Below are 24348 nucleotides of genomic sequence, written 5' to 3'. Positions count from 1 at the left end.
CATGTAGGAGGGAAGTGTGCCAATGACCTCACCCTGAGAAATTCTAACATTGAGAGGTCAGGCAGAAAGGGAGGATCTTGAAAGGGAAATTGAAGAGAGCTAGTCAGTGAACAGGAGAACCAAGAGAGATATGGCTATGGACCCAAGGGAGAAGGACATCTAAAGGGGTAGGGAGCAAACAAGCCTACTACTGAGAGATCAAAGAAGATACCAGAGGACTGTCGACTTGCTCTAGGCAATGGGCAAAGACCTGCTTTTGATGTGGAGATAGGGTTCTAATGAGCTAACATGTCCTTAGGAGGGAAGGGAAGATATTAGGTAGCAACTTGGGTTGCTTTGGGGGAAAATGTGGCTTAGCTAAAGAGAGGAGGAAAAGACTGAGGACCAACTTGGGTCAGGTACCCACTTGACCTGTGGCCTGTGTTTGAACTGGTGGGTGGAGGAGTGGGGTTCTAAAATAAAAATAACCATTAGAAAGTCACTCAGGGCATAAGCAGCCTGTCATAAGGGTTCAGGCAAAGCAGGACATGGATTCAAAGGAGGGCTATGACCCTAACTCTGCCTAAACTCATCAGCCCTCCATTACTGCAAGTGGTAAATGAGATACTTTAAAAAGAAATAGTATGTACACACACACACATATTACAGTTATTTGTGTATTTATTATAAATATTATATATAAATTATATAAATAATTAATATGTAAATTTTCTGTATATATTTGGAACTTGATTTAAATGAAATCATATACAAAAAATTTGTGTCATATTTCTTTTTTTCAAGGTAATGTTTGTAAGATTCACACTTGTGCGTGGCATTCCATTTTATGAATAAACCACAATTTATGCGTTCTATTAATGGACATTTGGATTGTTCTCAGTTCTGGGATATTATGAAAAAAATGGCTATGAATATTTTTATTTGTATTTTTTTGTGGACCTACAATATTTGAGGTTTTTGTTTTTGTTTTTTGTTGTTGTTTTTCTGGCACCAAAGAATCTACTGATTTTTTTAAGCTTATTTAGTATTTGGCCATCTTACTAAAGTCTAATAGCTTTTTAGTTCATTTTTCTTGGACCACATTTTTATCAGATAGAACTTTTTACCTCATATAACAGAAAACCTAACCCAAATTGGAGTAGGGCCCCCAAAATATGTATTTGACCCTATAACTGCAGAGTTCAATGTGGACTTCAGGCAAGGTGTGATCCAGAGGGCAGTGTGTCATCAGGGCCCATCTCCATTTCTCTCAGTTTCTCTTGGCTCTACCCTCTTTCATATGCCACCTTTGTCTTCATCTTGGCTCCTCCTTATTGTGTCAGAAATTTCTGCAGAAGTTTTAGAACTCAAGTCCTCACCACACCAAGCAGAGGAAGAACATGCTCTTTGGGAACCCCCATAAAGAGCAAGGAGGCTTCTTTCCCCATGTTCTTAGTCAATATTATCTTGTATCTAATTGGTCCAAACTTTGAGTTAATTAAATTTTGTGATCAAAAGGATAGTATGCCCTGATTGGCTTAACCTAATTAGGGACCATTCCTATCATGAAGGGAGGCATCAATCTCACCAAACCACATGGCTGCCACACAAAGGGCGGTGGTGATTTCCCAAAAGGAATATCTGGGGACTTTTGATCTAAATGGATGTTAGGGAAGCAACCACAAAATGTTTAATAGGATAATTAGAATGATGTTGCCTGTAATGATTATTCATTGTCTCATTCTGACAGTCATATTTTAAAAGTTCTGTCACCTGTCTCAAAATTTCAGCTATGCATAGGGTCTTTTCAATTTATGTGGAATGATGAAGATGTTTTTGAGCTTTTGGGGAAGCTTTAGAAAAAATGTTTATAGAAATTTAGGGGCAGAGAGAAGGACTAAGAAGCAAATGCTTCTTAACATTTGTTGTGTGATGTGTTGATGCCTGAGATCTGGTGGCTAAAGATCTAGTGGCAAAGGGATCAACCCCAGAGATGGTTGATCCTCAAGATGGATTTGACAATGTGGGAAGGAATATCAGTTTTCTGTCATTGTACAACAAATTTCCAAAAATGTGATGTCTTAAAACAGCACAAATATATTACCTTGTAGTTTCTGTAGGTCAGAAGTCCAGGAACAGGTTAGCTGTTTTCTCTGCTTGGGGTCTTAGGGGTCTGAAGTCAAGGCATTGGCCAGGCTGCCCTCTCATCTGGCACTCAGTGTCCTCTTCCAAGCCCACTGAGGTTGTTGGCAGAATTCAGTTATTCGTGGTTGTAGTACTGAAGTCCCCATCATCGTGAATGACCTGGCTCAGCTGAAGTTACTTTCAGCATCTAGAGTCGGCCCTCAGGTTCCAGCTACATGGCCCTCCTGTAACATGTCAGCTTACTTCTTCAAGGCCATCAGGAGAATCCTTCTCCAGTCTGCTATGATGGAGTTTTATAATAGCTTAATGTAATTGTGGGGGTGACTATGCCATCATATATGATTATCCTGTCCACAGTCTTGACGGAGAAGACTATGCTGGACATGTGCACTGGGGTGGGAGCTTGGGGGGCTATCTGAGAATGCTACTAACCATAAAAGGCAAAGGCAGTTATTGCCCCAAGGCTTAGGATCACATGACACACTGATCAGGAAATTCACTCTGCATAGAAATGGATACTGAGATGCATTATAATATATATACGCACATACATATCAAATATATACATACATACAACATGGAGAAATAGGGAAAAGAAATTATAATTCTCAACTTGTGAATATTTTCTAAAAATGTGGATTCAGAATGATCAGACATCTACATTTTCTATACCACCTTATTTATTTATTTAAAATATTTTATTTATTTACTCATGAGAGAGACACACACACACAGAGGCAGAGACACGGGCAGAGGGAGAAGCAGGCTCCACTCAGGGAGCCTGAGGGACTCGATCCTGGGACTCCAGGATCATGCCCTGGGCTGAAGGCAGGTGCTAAACTGCTGAGCCATCCAGGGATGCCCTCTGTACCACTTTATTACCTGACAGTTGATCTAGTGCTATCCAAAATATTTTGAATCATTAAAATTTGTAGAATAGCCTTTAGGTTCACAACATATCTATATGTACGTTACTCCATTTGGCCCTTCCCAGAATGTTTAGTTAGGCAGTAATATAAATATCTAGCCTGTGGGCTATGCTTTAAGTATTGCTTACTTAGCTACATTAATTCCTGATTCTTGCATACCCATGGAAGTTTACATGACAGCAAATAGCAAATCTTGTAGACTACGTTATGTCACACTTTTCTTTCTTTGGCCATGCGGTTTACTTTGCAGAAAATGTCTTTCCTTGGCTTTCTTACCCAGTAAACTTTTATTTTAGACGTGGTGGGCTTAGGGGGAGAGGGAGAGAATCTCAAGTAGAATCTCCAATGAGTGCAGAGCCCGATGTAGGACTCAATCCTAGGGCCCTGAGATCATGACCTGACCGGAAACCAAGAGTAGGACAATTAACTGACTGAGCCACCCGGGCTCCCTTCACTCAGTTAACTTTTGTTCATCCATCACTCCCTACCTTTTATTTTCCCCAGACAAGGAGGTCAGGAGCATGCTTGAACATTATTCTTGAGAAGTTCTCGTGTTGCTCTTGATGGACTGAGTAGGGAGGACCTACAGGCTGACAGGTGCAGGCCAGGCTCCATTCCACATCTGCTTTGAATATCCATGGAAGAAAATTTGGCAGCACTAAGAGGCAGTGTTCAAATAAGTATTTCTTATTGAATGGTCTGAGTGCTTATCTTGTATTAACTCATTTAAGCCTTACAACAATGCAACAAGGTATTTGTGTTTACTGTCCCACTTTATAGATGAGAAAACAAAGACACAGAAGGCTTTATAGTGGAACTACTGTTCAAACCCAGTACATACCCTTACACCTTCCTACAGCACTAACAGTATCACTGTCTGCCCCATAAGATATAATTAAGTGAGATCTACATGTCAAACGTTCGGTGCCTGCTATGTGGTAAGTTTGCAAAGCATGAGACTTATTTTTATTACTTGTGGCAAAGAGGCTTCTGCTTTCCTATTCTTTGGAATAGGAGATAGAAAGAAAATAAAAATAACAGAACCCACCCCACCTCCCATAAAACCTCACCCTTAATTGGCTACCCCCCACTTCCCTATTTGAAGGAGCCAGGGCTCACTTCTGTTGTTTAGGAGGAGCAGATGACAGAGAGGGGTAGGACACAAGAGCAGACCTTACATCTGCAAATGGGTTCTAGATGATGGGGCAGGAGAGAAGGGATCAGCTAGATGGGCTGATCCCCAAGCCTTCTGAACCAACATATTTAAATGCCACATGGGAGATGTTCAGTAATAGTAGTCCTTTCCCTAACCCTTTCCTTTTTGAGCTACATTTAGTCAATGGCATACCTCACAGACATAAAGAATATTCTTCATTGGAGAACTTTTTGCTTGAGTCAGTACACTTGACTGCTATCTCCAGGAACACGTGGTGGGAGTTTTCAGTGAAGATTCAGTTAAATTAAACTCCAGTGAAAAGTAAGAGTGATCATGGTTAGAAGACAGCTTCCTTTTAGCTGTGACCTTGGACAAGTAGTTTAGTATCTCCAAGCTTCAGTTTCCTTGTCAGAAGAATGGAAATAGTAGTGGTATATAGATAAAGGCATATGAAGTGCTTGATCTAGTTCTGGCACATAATAAATAACTACAAAAATATTACCAATTGTCATCTCATTTAACCCTCAAAACAACCTTGTTAAATAGGGATTATGATTATGATTATTGCCCATATTTTACAGGTGAGGCCCTGAGTCTCAGACAGCTTCTGTGTTACCCCGACACTGTGGCACTTGGCCATGGTTATTGATTATCTGTCAGGTTCTTTTTTCTTCCACTTTGCCTACACAGTGGGCTGGAGTTCCATAAATGTCTTGGCAGGTTGACAGAGTATCTTGATAAGATATTAACCACCTCTGCAAAATATTCAGACTTTAGAAAAGTTTAGAAAAAGTAAGATGATACAAAAGATTCAAAGACCTTTATGCTTTTATCTGTGCAAGTCTCTAAGTCAAATTGGAATTAAGTATATGTATAAAGGTTGAGCTACAAGATGTTCATCATAACTTGTTTACATAACCCAAACTGTGGAAACAACCTAAATGTTCAACAATACAGTTACTGGATTAATTGTAGCATATGCATAGGGTGAAATATGCTACATTAAAAGGCAAAATACAATTGTGTATTTGTCTACATAAAAAATGCTAGTATGTTGTTATATGTTAAGAGTAGTTTGAGACGCCTGGGTGCCAGTGGTTGAGCCTCTGCCTTTGGCTCAGGGCGTGATCCCAGGGTCTGGGGATCAAGTCCCACATTGGGCTCCCAGGGAGCCTGCTTCTCCCTCTGCCTGTGTCTCTGCCTGTGTCTCTCTGTGTCTTTCATGAATAAATAAATAAAATCTTTTTAAAAAGTAGGTTGTAATTCATGGAGTATGAATCTGTTGTATAAAAAGAAAATACGTTTATATAAATATCACACACATATCTAATATATGCGTCTATATGCATATAAAAACATCTGGAAAAGTGTGACCCAAATTGTCACCTGTGGTTATCTCTGTTGGAATGGGGAAGTATGGGTAATTTGAACTCTGCTTTCTTGTGTGTTTGAGAGGGAAGTTCTTTGTTTTCTGATCCTTATGCAATGTACAAAAATTCCAGTTACTGAGAAAAAGAAAAGAAAACAAGAAGTGTTTCAAGTTTCCATTTGCACTAACACTGGTTGAACATTTCAGGTGATTGTGAAGACAAGAACAGAGTATCAGCCTGAACAGAAGAACAAAGGGAAGTTCCGGGTGCCGAAAATCGCCGAATTTACGGTCAGTGTCTTTATGCAAATTGTAAAGATAAGGCTGGCTTCAGCCAGCTCAAGACTCCTGGCACTAGTAGATCAGGTGCTACTGCTATTTCTATTTAGGATATTTCTAGAGGATTTCTTGAGGTCACACTGTCTGGGTCACTGAGTCTAATCAGATAACAAAAGCTCTGCCTCTTGAGTACTACTTCTGCTCTGGAATGCTCAGATAATTTGATGATTGATAAATGTGCCTCCTTTCTTCTTTTTCTCTTGTCCTTATCTCTCTACATTTCCATCAAAATCTCCAGGAAATATGACAGAAATGTAGTTTTAAAACCCTCAAATTTTAGTCAGTGGATGATTGTAACAAAATATAAAAAAGACAAAGGGGGAAAAAAACCTGACTTCTTAATGGAAAAAAACCCAAACGGCTGACCATCTATTTCTTGGTGGAGGGGTCATTAGGAGAACTGATAAATATGTATCACTATGGTAAGTCTCATGAAGGAGTCATGAAACGTGCTCTACAAGAACAAAAGGAGAAATCTCAAGGAAGTACCCTGGAAAAGTCACTTAGGTGGCTGAGAAGAGCACAGCTTGTGCAAAGGCCCTGAGGCTGATCCCAACTCTGAATAAGAATAAAGGCAATGAGGCTAGGCTCTAGAAGGGGATAGAGAGTAGGCAAATATGAAACCGGAGAAGTAGGCAGAGAACAGACAGTTCTAGGCTGTGTAGACTATATGGAGGAATTTGAGTTGTATGCTAGAAGCATAAAGGAAGCCTCTGAAGGACTTCAAGAAGGGGAGAGAGATGACTTAATTGGGTTTTAAATAAAGCATGTTGGCTTTTATGTGGCCAGTGGACTGTAGCAGGCAAGAGGGAATGTGGGGAGACTATTAGGTTACTGTAATAGTCCAAGTAGAGACAGTGGCTTGAACAAGGATGGTGAACAGATGGAGAGACATGGGAAGACCTAAAAGATACTTAGGAGGCAAAATCAGCCATGGTTTTACTAGAACAAATGGTTCCTTAGATGGATATTGGAGCAGTCTGACTGGGTATGAGCCCTCTCTCCACCTCATACCAGCCAAGTGGCCACCACAAGTCTGCAAACCTCATTTATCAGATGGAGGTAGTAGAAGGGTGGCTGTGAGGGTGCAGTACAGAAGTCATGCAAAGCACTTCGATCTGTACATGGTAAGTACACAACAAATAGTAGCTCTTTAGTGTCAGCCATGACTGGGGGCTTTGAAAGTGAAAACAGCCTTTGGTTGGGTATCTGGGAACTGGAGGGTGTACATGAATAAACATGTTGGTCTGTTCCTGTCCTTCCCTATCTCCCTGCTAAATCTGGGTTTGAGCAGCTGCCTGTGTGAGCCTGAGAGGGACTGTGGCCCCTCTGTATGCATGCCTCAGAGAATGGGTGATCCCTGGACACTGCCACCCTCTTTGAGGGCAGGGGTTGCTCTTATTGTTAGCTATAGCTTCAGTGTCTGGCTCACAGTGTGGGCCCAATAAATATGGACCTGGCCTGAACTGCATCCCTGCAAGAATGTACTCAGAGCTTCAAGGGGAGGTTGAGAGTACCTTGGTGCATAAAGTATATGTAAGCTGACCTGTGCTCCTGGCAATGGAGACCGTCAAGAATATGCCCAGATTTACGTACAACAATGTTTGCTGCAGTGTTATTTAGAAAATCAAGGTATTGGAAATAATGCTACACTTTCAAGAACTTCTTCATGATTCTGTAAATAAAAGCACATCCAAATGATGGACTATTTTAGCAGTTTCTCAAGGTTTCCTTTCTCTCAGAAAGCATTTCTTTTACTCTGAATTATGGGCTTCTGAGATATTTTCATCTTTTTTTTTTTACTGTCCTGTGCTTTCCAAATTTGCTATGACCATGCAGGATTTTGATAATCAGAAAAAAAGTAGAATTATTAAAATAATTTTTTAATCAAATAGAGTGTTACAAGCTTCTGATGGAATTATTTCTTATTTATCAGTCGCTTTCCAATGATGGTTATGAAGACACAGAATAATTTGGGCAAATACTTCAGAGGGAAAGTTGAGTGAAGAAAGCCAGGATTAAAATTGTGTTTTCCAGGATTGGAACTATGCAAAAAACCACAAGTAAACATAGGAGAAACAACATGGCAAAAATGTATCAGCATATGCCATCTGTGGCCATGTTACAGAAGTAGTGTTGGATAATTTTTTTTTTTTATTCTTTGACCACTTTTGGTGATGTTGCTATTTAATCATATTTAACGCCCACAAGCCCCCAGAGACTGACATAACCCTCCATTTCTTGAAGGGGAGCCACGGCTCAGAGCAGTGACGTGATCTGCTCCTCTAGCCAACAAACAGCAGGGCCAGCACTCAGAGCTGAGCCAAAGCAGCCTTTCTTTCTAGCCACACCGCCTGCGGTGGTCACTACCCATTCTCACATAAGTGAGTCAGCTAAGAAGAAAGGGGGGGCTCAGGAGGGCTAAGAAGAAGTCAGGTTCTGGGGCTGCAGAAGCCCTCCATGCATCTTGACTCGAGTAATCCTGGGGGTCAGGAAGGAAGGGCATTGGGTTTGGGGGCAGTAATCCTTTGTCAGCACTGACGGTCAGATGTGGGCGAGAGCCCTGCCTCAAGGAACAAAATGAGAGGAAGGGAGCAAATCTGTCTATGTAAAGATGTGAGGATGCATTAGCCTCTTTCTGCTTTCTTAAAGAGAGCTGCCTCTGGGTTGTGTGGAGGATATATCTGTTGGGGTGAGGGTAGCTTGAGGGCCTGGGAGGAGGCTTTGGAGGAGAGTCTGAGGGTCTGAGCTGTTGGCTGCAGCAGGTCTTGGGGGTCCTAGGTGGGCTGTTTTGAAGATAGAATTTATAGGACTTGTTCCTGGTAGGAAGAAGAGGGACAGTTAGGGGAATCCTTGGTGTGTGGCTTGGCTAGCTGGGCTGGTGGATACTGTCCACTCTAGTAGGAACTGGAGAATGTAGGCTGGGGCGTGCATTGAGTGAGAGGTGCCTGGAGCATATGGGCCCTGCATGATGGTCTAGTCACCCTTGTATGTGAATGGCCTGGGGCTCAGGGTTGAGCTCTGTGCTGGTGAAACCAGAGCTGAAAGTCAGAGAATTCCCAGTTAGTCTTTAAGAGTGTGATGCTTAGGAAACAGTAGCTGGGCTGCCTCCTGAGGATATTGCTCATGGCAGAGGTAGCCATGGGGATGGCAGAGATGCACCTGCCCCTCATTCTAATACCCTCACAGAAGTGGTACAGCTCATTACTTCATATTTCAGAACTGACCTGGACAGAGCAGCTCAAAGCAACGTGAGAGAGAATGAGAGGAGAGAACGGGCAGGGGGAGATGAATTGAGAAAGATTAGCTAAAAGAATTGCCTGAAATTTCTGTCTTTTCTAAAACTAAGAAGGCTCCTGTGAGAGGTCACAGACTTGAGAAGGTGTTCTATTTGAGAAGACAGGAGCATGCAGAAAGGAGCCCCTCCTTCTTTCTTGGTCTTGGAAGCTGGGTGTTCCTCTAAAGCTGATTTTGCCATGGAAGGTGCTGTGCAGGGTGCTGGTGCATCTGGCCACACTGGCAGACCTGGTTGTTCCCCAGGCTGGTATGAGAAGGAACTGAGTGTTGCATTTAGAGGGCAGTGTGTTAGTTTATGACAGGTGTTTTAGGATTTTGGGGCCAGAGTGACCTGGGAAACTAAGATCACAGCTCTGTTACCTCCTAGCTCCATGACCTTGGGAAGGTCCCTTCACCATTCTGAGCTCCTGATTCTCATCCATAAACCAGGACACACTGTTGACATAACAAATAGTGTAAGTCCTTGGCACACTCTAGATCTTAAAGAATGATCATTTTATTTCTTTCCTGTTTAGAGTCTTTCTTCTTCCTGGGTTCTTAGCTTCTTGCGTAATTAGCCAGCTTTTGACTGTTGGTTGAGACAAACTTGGCCCTTCCCTTCTGGCTTTCCCCCTTGAGAATGTGGCTGGGGAAACATGCAGAATTGTTCGAGGGTGGCCAGTTCAATGTCAGGATTCATGGACAACTCCTAGCTGTCTACAGTGACCTCTGGACTCACCTCTTTGCCTCCTGGGGAGTGTAGGCAATTTTTTTGGTAGGCTATTTCTCAACACATCAGTTATAACATGAATAATCCTGGTATCTGTTAAAAAATGCTTTTAGTGTGGCTCAGTCCATTAAGCGTCTGTCTTTGGCTCAGGTCATGATCCCAGAGTCCTGGGATGGAGTCAGGACTCACCACTGCTCAGCTCAGCAGGGAATCTGCTTCTCCCTCTGCCTGCCACTTCCCCTGCTTGTACTCTCTCTCTCTGTCAAATAAATAAACTCTTTTAAAAAATGCTTTTAATCCACTTTTTAATAACAACCAATAGGTATACCTATTGTTATCCTCATCTTATAGGTAAGAAACCTGATGCTCAGGGGAGTGAAGTGGCTGTTAGGGCCATTCAGCCTGGATGTGTTAGAACAAGATGAGAACCTAACTATATCCCATTCTCTCTGTCACACCTCGATGCCACGCTGCCATTCTATGGCTAGCTTGCCTTCTTTCCTTCCTTTTTTTCTTCCCCTTTCTATTTTGTCTTTATTAATATTTTTTCTGGGTTAGGCCAAATGCCTATTCCTGGGAGACACAAACATGCATAAGACAAAACCCTTGCTTTGGAGGAGCTCACAAATGTGGATTAGTCAAGGACATTCTGGCCACCTTCTCAGCTATACTGTTCCTGTAGGATCAGCTCCTCTGGAATGCTTCCCCTGATCCTCTTAGTTGGGTTTGGTGCCTCCTGTTGGCTCTGCAGGTCACACGGGGGCCTTGAATGCTCCTATACTGTACCTGGCTGCTGCTGTATGCAGCCCTGCCCCTAGTCTGTGATGCCTGGAGGGCAAGGTCACTTCTGACCTACCCACATCTCCAGTTTCCCAGCTCAGGGCATGGCATAGAGTGAGTGTCTGGTGTGTGGCCACTGGAGGCCCAGTCATTTAGGACTGCTTCAGTATTTGTCTCTGACCATATTCCTATTCAGAGTCCAGAAAGTTTGGCTCTGGAGGCTATGGCCTGGGAAAACTCAAATGGGGGCTGTCCAAGTGCATGGGGAAAGATCTTGGGGATGTCTGAAGATTAGACCCAGAACACAATCAGTGGGAGAAGCCAGAATGGGAGGGGTGCATTAGTGCCAAGGGGCCAGAACTTACCATTCCTGTCAGGCAAATGGACACATTAACAAGAAGCCAGGTAGGGGGTGAGGGGGAGGGCTGGAAGTGGAAGGGCTGGTAATTCTTAGAGAACAGAGGTCTGTGCATTATTACTAAAAACAAGCAATGATGAACAAACCCAAAATAAACAAAAGTCCAGTTGAAACTTATATGGTGTTGATTTTTCACTATTTCATCTATCATCCAGTTCTTTGGATTTCTGCTCTGCTCCAGACCTGTGATTAGTGCCTTTTGTATGTTATATACCTGAAAGATCCCAGCAAACACGGGGCTGGTGAGCTCATCACCCTACGTACAGGTGAGGGAAACAGGTGAGGGCTCAGAGAAGCTGGTGATTTCCCCAAGATCCACACTAGGAGGTTATGGGGCTGGGCTGCACTCCCAGGCCCTAAGGAGGGTATAAAGAGCAGAAAAGCCTGTTTACAGTGGAATGGGAGCTAGACTACCAGTGAGTAGGTTCCTGGGGATGCTGCTGCACCAGCCTACCTGCCAGTTGTTCCCTTCCTCCTTCTCCTTGTCTTCTGTCTGGCCAAGGGACAGGACCTTGGCACTCTGTCTCAGGCCTTCGCTCTACTAGCATTCTCTCCCACACCAACATGGGAAAAGACACAGTGCAGTGCCAGAACCAACCTTGACAGGGTCAGTTGCCGTGTCTAAGAGCTCGCAGAGTCCAGGCCTCTTTCCATACAGCCAGTCTCCAATAACTGTACTTTCCTCTCTGTTCACCCATCCTCTCATGGCCCAGCCTTGTTCTGGGTCCCTCTGCCTCTTTTCTCAAGCTCCTGTCCATTCTTCTCACCACTTCAGAAGAGTACTCTCTGTAAAGTTCATATCCCCTGAGGGCTTTGCCACCTTTAAAGCTCCACTACTCACCTGCCTCTCCCACGAGTTTTCTGATTGCCCAAAGCACTTCCCTTATGAAATACCGTATGCCTCCCTGTCTCTGTTTGTGCTGTCCCTTCCAGCTGGAATGCCTTTCCTGCCTTCACCACTGGACATGTTCCCTCATCTCTCAACATCCAACCCAAATGGCCCCTGGCCTGTGCTGTCTTGCTGGCTTGCTCAAGCCATCTGTCCTTCCTCCTTGGGTTTCCTGCACCTGCTGTACTAGCTTCCGTTCTAGGACCAGTTATGTGGTGTTGGCATCATCGACTTACCTGCCATGTCTCTCACTGACTTGGGACCGGATGATATCTTCTTCATCTTTGCACCTCAAGAGCCTTTGCACCTGGCCACATTAGGAACCAAAAGATGCCTTTAATAGCTGAATGAACAGGTGGATGAATAAACAAACAAAAAATCCACCTGGCTGGCCCAGAAACTCTACATTTAAATAACACCAGAGCTCTGGCTGCCTCATTTTCAATATCTTTATTTAAAATCAGGACCTTATCTCTGTTTCTAAGTTTCTTGATGATGACACATTCTCATAAATGTCTTCCTCTTGATGCCACATTCCGAGGGAGGTGAGACCCCATTTATACCTTTGCCATTTGCTTCTGCCAGTTTTTCATCAAAACCCCTGGGGCAGCCTTCCTTGGGTGGGATTCTAATCTTTACTGACAGCAGCAAACGGAGATAAGACATTTTACTTCATTATCTGTTGTCTTGGTTTTTTATTGCTCTCCTATTTTTAAAAAAATTTTTTATTCTGAGAAACAGTTTAGGTGAGTTATTAAAAACATTGCCTGCTGGGGTAAGAGCAGAGTCATTATCCGGCATGGAAAGAATCTGCATTATGAGTACTTGGTGGAGAAGGCCATGATAGTATTTGATGTTTATTATTGTATTTCTGGCTAGGGTTTTATTGAAAATCAGAATAAAGATGCTGGCCTATGTTTTTCTCTGGGCACTTTCTACAAGAATGATAAAATTGTTATATATATATATATATATATATATATATATATATATATATATAGTTATCAATTGGTCATTGAAAAGCAAATGTGGGCTGTTGTGTTTTTTGTTTTTAATTTTTTTTTCTAACAAAAACCTCCATGGCGCTGTGTCGGAAGGAATGTGCTCAGGATTTCAGGGAGAGCCTGGGTGGCTCCATGACCACTCCATAGCCCAATAACTAAAGCTGCTCTTATTGGTGGCTTCTCATTCTTGTTGATTCAAACAAACACTGGTAAGTAAATGCTGCAGTAAAGCAAGTGACTTGTTAATATATTTGTTGTACCAGAAGTCTGCTAGAGTTTAGTGAATATTCTTTTTTCCCTTGGGGCTCCTGCAGCTGAGGGCTGGAGCTGCCTTCCACCTTGTCTTGAGGGCAGGTTACTAAAAGTCTGCAAACCATTGTTAAACTGTCGCAACCTATGGCTATGGTTGGCTATGGTTATAGCCAACCATAGTGGGAGTATTTACCCCATGAAAATGGGCAAACAGGACAAATCAGCCCCCTGCACCCCAAGAACAACATGGAAGAAGGCGGATACATGGGTCAGGGATTTGTGTGAATGAACTAGAACAGGTCACTTCACTGGTCTGAACCTGTGTTTCTCCATCTGTAAAATATAGTGTTGTCTACGTTATAAACCTGGTGTGAAGACCGAGTGAGATAATATAAACCAGCACTGTCCCATGGGAGCTTGTGTAAATGTGAGCTTCCTTTTGTACTTGCATAACAGTTTCATATCCAGGGAGCTGGTCATTTGACCGGATGGAATGTATCCACCTAGGTGGGACCTCCAGTGGGCAGCCCTGCCTCATTCCATCTCCATAGGACCTCCATCTCAACTGACATTGCCCTGGCACATCTGTCCCTTCTCACTCACCCTTTCCATGGTATCAGCATTTGACCTTCCATCTCCATCCCACCTACTTCCACTCATGATGAACAACATCAGATTGGATCATTGATCTTGCTTGAAAAATCTTCAGTGTCTCCCCACTTCCTACAGGCAAAACATGAGGTCCTTAGCATGGCAATGGAGGCTTGGCCAAAGCTGGGCCTTGCTGCTAGGTCCAGTCCCTCTGCCACTGATCTTCTGTACCCCCAGGACTTCAGCCTTCTCATGGTCCTTTAAAGTTAACATGCCTTTTCTTATTTCCAGGTCTTTGCCTATGTAGTTTCCCCTCTTCTGTATCCCATGTTCTCTGCCTTGTGACCCAGCTCAAATGTCAGCTCCAGTGGAAACCAGTCCTTGATTCCCCAGTTCTCATCTGGGAGTCCCACAGTCCCAGCATAACCTTCAGTACCTATACCTGTCACTGCTTGGGCAGGGTTCCTCTGCTGCCTGGCTGGGTTGCTGAAGGTAGCACTGAAGGCAGGGCTTCGTAATGTTTTCTCAAATCCCAAGAGGGGGGTAATAAGAGGAAGATGTTCATGGAAAGTACAATAGTATTTACAAATTATTATTTGTAATTAATAAATAACAATAACTAGTTTGCTAGTCATTTTCCATCTCATCTTTACTGTAGCTCATGAAGTAAGCATCATTTTTGATGGACAGAGGATAAAACTGAGGATCAGAGAGGTTAGTTGAGGTATTCAAGATCACACAGCCAATAAGGGGCAGAATCAGGCTTTTTTGACCCAGAATGGTATGTGTGACTTTGGGTGTTTTTGAATGTATATGTGAGTGTGTATATGTACTCTTTTGTCTATATCCATCTTCCAAATTGGGAAAACCTGCACATTTTGGGAATTGGCGAAATTAAGCTAAACTGAAAAGTGGTTGTTAAAATTCTAAATTTTGCCTCTCCTTGCTATTTGCCAAGAATTAGGCTAATTTTGCTTTGGCTCTTTTCTTCTTTCTTTTCTTTGAATACTCTGGCCAAGCCCTGAAGCACGTTGATCCAAAAAAGAAAAAAAGAGAAGCAAAATCTCCCAAGGGAGAAATGCCATTTTCCTCACCCTTTGTCATGTGGCTTGCCTCATGGTTCCATCACATGGTGGGAGGGTTAATCTCCTGACTTTCTCGCTCTCTGGGCCTCCACTGCTGCAATGCATGATTATATTAAATGTGATTTAAAAAAAAATTATGGTGTTTAAGCTCCTGGAACTGTCAGAGGCAGACAGGTCCTAACAAAGTGACTGTATGTGCAGCTTGTGTGTCACCACCATGTTCTATAATTATAAGAAAACTAGTTGTCATAGCAACTGCCATAGAGGCCTAGCTTCCTCCTGGCGATGCTGACAAGCTCCTCAGCTCCGTGATCCGAGAAATTGGGAGGGAATTTGGTTCTCTGAGGACATTCAACTCTTACTTGGGTGTTAATCATGAGCTCATTCTAATTCTCCACAACTTGAACTCAGTCGTGTTATGCAGTTTGACAAATGTGGGTTCGAATCTGGTTCTAGAACTCACAGGCTGTTTGACCTTGGGCAGGTCACCTCACCTCCATGAGCCTAAGTTTCCTCTTTTGCAAAATGGGGATCTTAATGTCCACTTCAGGAGATTGTTTACAATAATTATGTTTGTGAACTGCCTGTCAGGGGGCTTGGCACACAGTAGCCCCTGATATAAATTAGACATGTTCCCTTTAACCTCTTCTGTGAACAAATGAAAAATGCTGAATTAGAGAGGGTGGTTGTTTTGCTAGTAACAGAATTATAATAATAATAGTTTTGGTAGCATTTGTGGCTAGAAAACCAAATTAGTAAATAGAAATTCTAGGATGCTCTGTGTATATGAGGGAAAGAAAGAGATGGAAAGAGAGAGAAGGGAGATAAAAGACAAATGAATATGCAGCTAGGTGAAATTGACAAAATGAAACTTTTACCAATTTTTTTAACTACATTTTTTTGAAGCTAAGAAAAAGACTTCTAGTCTCCAAAAATCTCTAACCTGTGTGAGGAAACCTAGCTTCTAGTCTTAGTCTCTGGACCTCAGTTTTCCCATCTGTAAAATGAGGCAGTTGGGTGGGATGGCCCCCAAGGGCTCTCCTGTCTTTGATGTTCTTACAGTGGTTCTCAAGTAGGGATGGTTTTGCAACCAGGGGACATTTGGCAATGTATGGGGACATTTACAATTGTCACAACTGTGGTGTGTGTGCACACATGTTTGTGCATACTATTGACATTTAGTAGGTATAGGCCAGAGATGCTGCTACACATCCTGTAATGCACTGGATAACCCCTACAATGAAGAATTATCCTGCCCCAAATGTCATGAGTGCCAAGACAGAAACATTAGTCTAGGACTTACCATGTTTATTGGTCTAAAAACAAGAATCATGCCACTGTTGCCCCATTGAGATGTGTCAGCTTTGTAGAGTATTCAGTTTCTTATCCTAGCCATCTCTTGGAGATTTGAAGCCCTAGAAAAGTTAGTTAAGGTAAAGACAAAGAATTCTCAAGGTCCCTGGGGCTCAATAAATAATGAGATGGCCTTGGGAGGTGGGAAAAATATGGTCCTGTTGAATTTTCTTTTTCCTGGGTACTGCATAACTCTAAACAGACCAAATGTGATTGTTTTATGGGCATACAGAGTGCAATTTTAGACTTATAAATAGTTTTATTATTATTTCTCTATAGAGGATAAAAATAAGTCTTGTATATATTTCAACTGCACCCCCATTTCCAGGTTCAGCCTTTGATTTTGACATTCTAAGTCACAGCCATTGTGTGTCTCTTCTCAGAGCCATTGTGATCACTTGTTACTCCTGCTTAAAATAATTTTGGGGCTTTCCCTTGCTTTCAGAGTGACATCTGAACCCCTTAGTTTTTGTACCTGGTTCTCCGAACCTATCTTTTGTTCATCTCTTCAATCTCCCCTCCTTCCTGCCTCCACACTCCTCCCACCAACTTACATTACCCGTGGAATCCTGGGCATACTCTACCCTATCTCCTCCACTCCTCAGCTTAGCTGTTTCCTGCACCCTGAATACTTCCTCTCCCCCACGGTCTAGTGCACACCTGTTAATCTCATTGGCCTGTTCAAACATCATCTTGTGGGTGAAGCCCGTCCTAGTATCCCATCCTCTCTTCCCCACCTTCATGTAGAACTGTTTCCTCTGAGGTCTTCCTCACTAGAGAAAGCCTGTCAACTTGATCTCCTCATGCAGTTATTTCCTTACCTGCGATTTTCCATGGCCTTGTGAAAGCCTGGGCTCTTGGAGACAGATGCCACCCCTGGCTGAGTGCTACATCCCCTATGGCTATTGACCCTGGGACCTTGAAAACAATAGGTGGCCAGTAAGTTTTCTTCTTAAATAAGAGTAACACACCTACATGTGCAAAATTCCCACAATGTAGAAAAGGCATAAACTGAAAAATGTCTCCTTTTCTCTCCTTTCGTAATCCTTCTGACCTCAAATACCCATCATCTATGTCTGTGTTGTCCAGTTGGAAGCCTCCAGCCAGATGTGGCTATAGTCATTTAAATTTATCAAAATGAAATAAAATTCAGAATTTAATTCCTCAGTCTCACAAACTACATTTTGAGTGTTCTATAGCCACAGGAGTCCAGTGATTACATATTGGATAGCTCAGATTTTCAGGACTGTTTCCGTCATTGCAGACAGCTCCATTGGATGGCCAGGAATAGTTTGTGTTCCCATCTAGAGACATTTTATACATGTCAGCATATATAGATATATATATACGCATCTATACATTTGATATCCTTTTTGTTTTCTCAAATGGGACCATTTTATATATATTCTTCTGTGCCTTGCTTTTTTTTTTCTCTTAATAATATAGCTCAGAGGGCAGCCCAGGTGGCTCAGTGGTTTAGCACCACCTTCAGCCCAGAGTGTGATCCTGGGGTCCTGGGATTGAGTCCCACGTCTGGCTCCCTGCATGGAGCCTGCTTCTCCCTCTGCCTGTGTCTCTGCCTCTCTCTCTCTCTCTCTCTCTCTCTCATGAATAAATAAATAAAATCTTTTAAAAATATATAGCTCAGAGATCTTTCCACATCAGCACATTGAGATCCTTTTTTGTTCTTGTTAATTACTATAGACTGAGGGTGTTCATAATCTTTCTTAATCAGTCTCTTATTGTTCTTCTAGCTTTTGGTCTTTTGTTGTTAAAAACCCTGCTGCAGTGAACTTCCTAGTGTGTGTATCTCCATACACATACACACACATCTTTCATATATTTTACAAGTATATCTGTAGGCTGCGAGAAGCTTCATTTTACACGCTTTACCAGAGAGTCTGTGGATCTTCAGCTTTAATAGATTTGGCCAAATTAACTACCCATACTTTTCCTACCAACCTATACTTCCTCCATCATGCCTACAAGTGTGTTCTTCCCCACATTGCTAGTCTTAACAATCTTTAAAAGCTTTACCAATCTGATATATAGAAAATGGCACCTCACCTTTGTTTAAGTTTGTGTGTCTTTCATTATCAGTGAGATGGAGGCCCTTTCTGTGTACTAATTGATTGACCTTTACCTCCTTCCTGGAAAACATCCTATTTGGTTGGACCATTTGCTGTTCCTTCTTACTGATTTGTGTGGCCTCTTTCCAAAGTTAAGAACTCAGTCATTCTCACTTATTCGGCACTTTCTTAGTTGCCCTTTGCCTTTTGGTTTTGTTTATGGTATAACTCTTTTTTTTTTTTTTCAAGGCTGCAAGATTTCCTACTTTTGCTTTATCTTAATCACCAACTCCAGAGGGCATAAAGGAAAATATTGATACATTTGACTCTAAAAAAAAAAAATCGAGACCTTCTCCTACCCTAAACTCGTGTTTCCTTCTGGTACTTTTATGATTTTATTTTCTATGTTATAGTTTTGGTCCATCTGGAATTTGCAAAGAGTAAGGTAAGACTCCAACTTTCTTTCTTTATGAATTGTGGTTTGCCACTTGTTCTACATTGGTTAATCCTTCCTCTCTCTGACTTGACATGCCACCATTTTTATATACTGCATTCCCATTTGTATTTTAGTTTACTTCTGGATTCTCATTTCTTCCATTGATCTGACAATTATTTGATATTGAAAATTGAGACAATACCAAATTGCCTCATTACATAGTTTTATTTATTTTTAATTTATTATTATTATTTTTAGTAGGCTCCACCCTGGGCATAGAGCCCAATGTGGAGCTTGAACTCACAACCCTGAGATCAAGACCTGAGCTGAAATCAAGAGTCAGATGCTTAACTGACTGAGCAACCCAGGTACCCCTCAATGACATAGTTTTATAATGTATCTTACAACCTGTGTAAACTGTTCTCCTCTTATTCCTTTGACTTTTTCAGAAATCCTTTATCCATTCTAGCATGTGTGCTTTTCCAGATAAATACAAATATATATTTTAGGTTCTAAAAACTCATGCTACTTTTTCATTTGGGGTTTAAGAATTTGTAGATTAATTTGAAGAGAAGCTACATCTTTAAAACATTAAGTCTATGTAGATACACAAATTTTACTTTGCGTCTGCTGAAGTCATTTTTAGAGGTTCTAGTTGAACTTTAAAATCGCCTTTACAGGGATCCCTGGGTGGTGCAGCGGTTTGGCGCCTGCCTTTGGCCCAGGGCGCGATCCTGGAGACCCGGGATCGAATCCCACGTCAGGCTCCCGGTGCATGGGGCCTGCTTCTCCCTCCGCCTGTGTCTCTGCCTCTCTCTCTCTCTGTGACTATCATAAATAAATAAAAAATTTAAAAAAAATAAAATAAACATCCTTAAAAAAAAAATCGCCTTTACAGTTCTTATTAAATTTATTCCAAAGCATTTTATCTACTTTTTGTTGATATTATAAGAGGGACCAAAAAGGGCTCAATCTCACGACCCTGAGATCACGACCTGAGCTGAAACCAAGAGTCAGATGCTTAACCAACTGTGACACCCAGGTACCCCTTTGTCATTTTTATTTTGAGGGATTTTTTTTATCCCCAAATGCCTTTTCTGCATGTATGGTGAGGATCATATGGTTTATCTTCTTTGGCCTGATATTATGGTAAATTATATGAGTAGATTTTTAAATACCAAGCCATTCTTACATATTCACATTTGGTCATGGTGTACTGCTGAATTCTGTTTGATACTATATTCTTTGGAAATTTTGCTTTAGTAATGTTGTGAGGTTGTATTGAGTAATTTTGTGTGTGTGCTATCTTTCTCAGGTGTGGTATTATCATGCTGCCTTGTAAAGAAAATGTACATGCCTTTTTCTTTCTCAGTGCTCTAGAAAATTTGAAAGAATAGAGAAATATTCTGTTTCTTTCAGTTTTTTTTTTCTTAAAGAATTAACTCATAAAGTCATCTGGCTCAGTGTTCATTGGGAGGGTATGGGTAGTTTTCAGTAAATATATGAAGAACTAATACACAAATTTCATTTGTACCCAGATTCCTCTATAAAGCTTTGAAAACTTATCTTTTGAAATGTGCCCATTGTCATTCTCTTGATTGTAACTCACTTCAACAATTTTTCTCTAAGTGGCCCTATTCAGTAAATAAATATTTACAGAATAGCCACCATGACCCAGGCTTTGAGGTAGGTGATATGGATGATTCATGGAAGTACCAGACATGGCCCACAATCTGATGTTCTCAGCATACAGCTAAAACTTCCATTCATGGGCATTTATTTGATTTTTAAAGCAACATAATTTATCATTGAATATTAATATACAGCTCAGAGCTGTATATAGAGCTCAGGGCTCTGTATTTACAGTTTACCCTTTAGGCATACATGAACTATTTTTGGCTTTGGAGTGCAACATCTCACTCCATCCTACAGCAAATTGTCTCTCCTTTTTGTGTTGGAGCCTGCTGCCATCTCTGATGCTGGTCTGCATAGTAGGGCGGCATTGATCTTCAGTGGGTGGAGCTCTTGGTGTTACCTCTCTTTACTTCCCTGAGCTAGGTTTTTTTTTCCTTGTAAAATGGAGATACCAATCTTGTTTTATGATACTTAGATGGGAAAAACATTTGTAAAACATCAAAATGAAATGGGCACCCAGTAAACCTGGGTTTATCTCCTTATTTTGATATTTCCCCAAATACCTAGCTCACTAGGAGGCTGTGAAGAAGGCACTCATGGAATATATGTTCAGGTCTGGATTAATTTTAGAGCCCTTGACTGGTCTTCCTACCTCCCGATTTCATCACCTCCAATTCAATTTCCATCCAAACTGCCAGAGTAATATTTAATGCTCAAATGGAACCACATCAGTGAATACTGGATATTAAACACATATTATCTCTCTGGTTCTCCCAATAAACTCTAGTCTGACACCATGCTCCTTCTGGAGTATGTTTACCTTTCAAGCTTCCCCTTTCAGTGTCATGTAGCATCCAGACCCCCATACCTTTGCACTGGTTGTTCTCTCTGCCTACATCACCCTTTCCCCTCTCCTTCCAGACTGGCTCAGGAGCCCTCTTGCCTGGTGCTGTCTTTATCATGGCTTGTCTTCTAAAGGGCTCTCCTGCAGGTAGAGACTACATATCTGTCATCCTTATGTCCCATCTACCTGGCCCTGGGTCTGCTATAGACTAGGTGTTCTGCCAGTATCTGTTGTTAGGTGCATGATTAGTCTTTGGGTTACATGCTAAAATATGAATGAGATTTTCCCCCATTTCATTTCTCAGAGGAGCCCTGAGGAAATAGTTCTCTAAAACACGAAAATGAGGCCAGGAAAATCAATTGCATTTCTCGGCTGCAGGAGATGACGGAAAAGCATGACTTTCGTGAGCCTCCCAGGGCACGGCACTATAATGGGGAGTTGGAGGCACCTTTCATTTAACGTAGATTTCAAGCAGGGCCCAAGCTGGAACTCACAAACCATTCAGCCACCCGCAGCTCATGAAATTCAGAAGCAGGCGTGCTTGAAAAGCCCTGAGACGCCTTGCACAGCTCCTTTCTTCTTTTTAAGTAATAATGAGCTGGCTGGGCAAACTTACCAATGACTTTACAGTTAAACACCCATCCTCCAAGATTCCTCTTTCAATAAGTGGATGGGGCAAAAAGGCCAGAGAAGAGACAGGAGGGCAAATATTGATGGAGTGTCTTCTGGGTTCCGGGCACTGTGCTTGCTGTCTTAACATCTCCAGGACCTCCCCAACTACCCTGTGATGGGGACATTACTGTCATCACTCTCTTTGTATAGAGGAAATAACTGAGGGTGAGAGAAAGGTGACTTGCCCAAGGCCACACAAATCAGATAGGAAACATCTGTGCATCTTCTGAGCAATCAGCTTGTTTTTATCTTTTGGACTCTGAATGTTCTAACAGATCCAGTTCCTTTCTTTAGTCAGGCTGCTAGTAAACATTGAGCCGATTTTTGCCCCCCTGTTCTGAGTATGGGCACTGTTATAACACCTGCTTCCAATTTATGCCCATCTTTGTTCCTTCCAGTATGTCATTACCATTTTCTTCATCTGTAAAATGGGGATAATCATAATAATACCTATCACAAAGGATTGTCATGAAGACTCACTGGAGAAACCAGGTAATGTTCTCAAAGCAAACTTTGGCACATTGTGAGCACTCAGTGAATGGTTGTGATTGCTAAAACATGTAGCTCATAAGTTCCCTTAAATCATTTCTGGATAAAGATAGAGGATGAAATAAAAATCAGATGAATAAAACTAGTTAGATGGCATTTATTTACTCAGCATAGATTTATTAAACACTTACTGTAGTCAAGCCCTGGCCTGATGCAGGGGCTGTCTAGATGAATCCTCAAGGCTGGGGAGCCTCCAGAAACAAATGGCACAAATGTCAAACTGGCTTTTTTAGCCACGGAGACTGTCACTAAGAACATTCTACATTCTGAATTTTCTGCCCTGCTTGATTTCTGTTTCTAGGAAGCAGCCCTGACCTGAACCTCACTCCTTTAGTTTTCTGTAATCCTGCAAAGAGTGGCATATAGGAAATGACACTGACCCTTCACTCTGGGTCATGATTCCCAACTCATCCTACTGGTACTGCTGGAAGGGGTAGGACTCAGGTCACTGTTTTTTGTTTTGTTTTGTTTTGTTTTGTTTTTTTGTTTTCAAGAATTTTTTTAAATAATAAATTTATTTTTTATTGGTGTTTAATTTGCCAACATACAGAATAACACCCAGAGCTCATCCCGTCAAGTGCCCCCCTCAGTGCCCGTCACCCATTCACCCCCACCCCCCGCCCTCCTCCCCTTCCACCACCCCTAGTTCATTTCCCAGAGTTAGGAGTCTCTCATGTTCTGTCTCCCTTTCTGATATTTCCCACCCATTTCTTCTCCCTTCCCTTCTATTCCCTTTCACTATCATTTATATTCCCCAAATGAATGAGACCATACAATGTTTGTCCTTCTCCGACTGACTTATTTCAGGTCACTGTTGAATAAGCACACCAATGGGGGCCCAGATTGCAATCCCTGTGGGGAACTCAGCAGAGGGAGGGTAATTTCATTAGGTTCCAAGCCCTTGTGTTAGTGTTCTGCAGAGAGGTCTCTCTGTGGCTCTGCAGGCTGGTTGTGTGCTCAACCTTGTGTGTCTACTGGGTGATTTGCTTGTCTTTGTAGAGTCAGAACAATTTATAAGGGACATACACTTCTATTATTTGGAACCAGAGAGAGTGGGCGAGATGCAAGGGTCTGATTCCTGCCCCAAGAGCACCATGCAAAAGTTAATTAAGGCTCTGACTCAGCAGACCATTTTGATGAAATTAAGAGGTTCAGCTAAGCATCAACTATTTCAGTGACAGGAAGTCAAGCAGTTGGCTCTACAGGCCACTGCTTAAGGAATGTATTTCAGTAATAATGACAGAAATGATATCCAGCATTGTTGGAAGCTTTGGGAGTCTTTGGGAGTGCTTCCAACATGCCTGGTTGGTAGCTGTTATGATAATTCCATTTTTGCAGATAGGAGATTTAGTCTCAGAGAGGTGGCACTACTTGCTTAAGGTCACACAGCCAGAAAATGGTGGAGCAGAGACTGGCTCCTTCTCCCACCTCCCACTGCTTCCCTTTTAAACCCTTGCATCCCAGTCTCTGTAAAGCTGAAACTATAACTACTATACCCTTGTACCCTAGTGACTTGGAAGCCTTTTGTTTTCTTCATAATAAATTAAAATTATAATCATGGCAGCAGTAAATCAACTTCATGACCTATCTGCTCAAAGCCCATTTGCCTGCATGTTGGGACAGATTTGTAGTTATAATCACTCCTTGAGGAAGCAGCAAGGTTTGTATGACATCTTAATTTACTGAGTTTCTCTTGGTGCAAAAGAACCCTGGCAAGATTTGTGAGGATCTTCTTATCTGGGCCATATTTACAAAATGCTGGTGAGTAACAAGGTTTCAGGGAAAGTTCCAGGGCTCCCCTTTCTCAGCAGCTCAGGCAGGAGGAAGGTCCTGGTGTGCTGAGCAAAT

The 24348-nt window shown here is 42.1% G+C and overlaps 1 protein-coding gene across 1 annotated transcript in view; it reads left to right on the top strand.

Moving 5' to 3' along the window:
- NSG2 (neuronal vesicle trafficking associated 2) overlaps positions 1-24348 on the top strand; it is a 64676-nt gene that overhangs the window by 17866 nt on the left and 22462 nt on the right. Inside the window, exon 3 of the mRNA XM_072756569.1 lies at positions 5786-5869. Within this exon, the coding sequence (XP_072612670.1) occupies positions 5786-5869 (84 nt within the window). The remainder of the gene's footprint in view (positions 1-5785; positions 5870-24348) is intronic.

The sequence above is a fragment of the Vulpes vulpes genome, chromosome 4, assembly GCF_048418805.1.
Source record: "Vulpes vulpes isolate BD-2025 chromosome 4, VulVul3, whole genome shotgun sequence".
Taxonomy (NCBI): Eukaryota; Metazoa; Chordata; class Mammalia; order Carnivora; family Canidae; genus Vulpes; species Vulpes vulpes.
The sequence above is the reverse complement of the archived record's forward strand: the minus strand, read 5'-3'. Positions and strand labels throughout refer to the sequence as shown.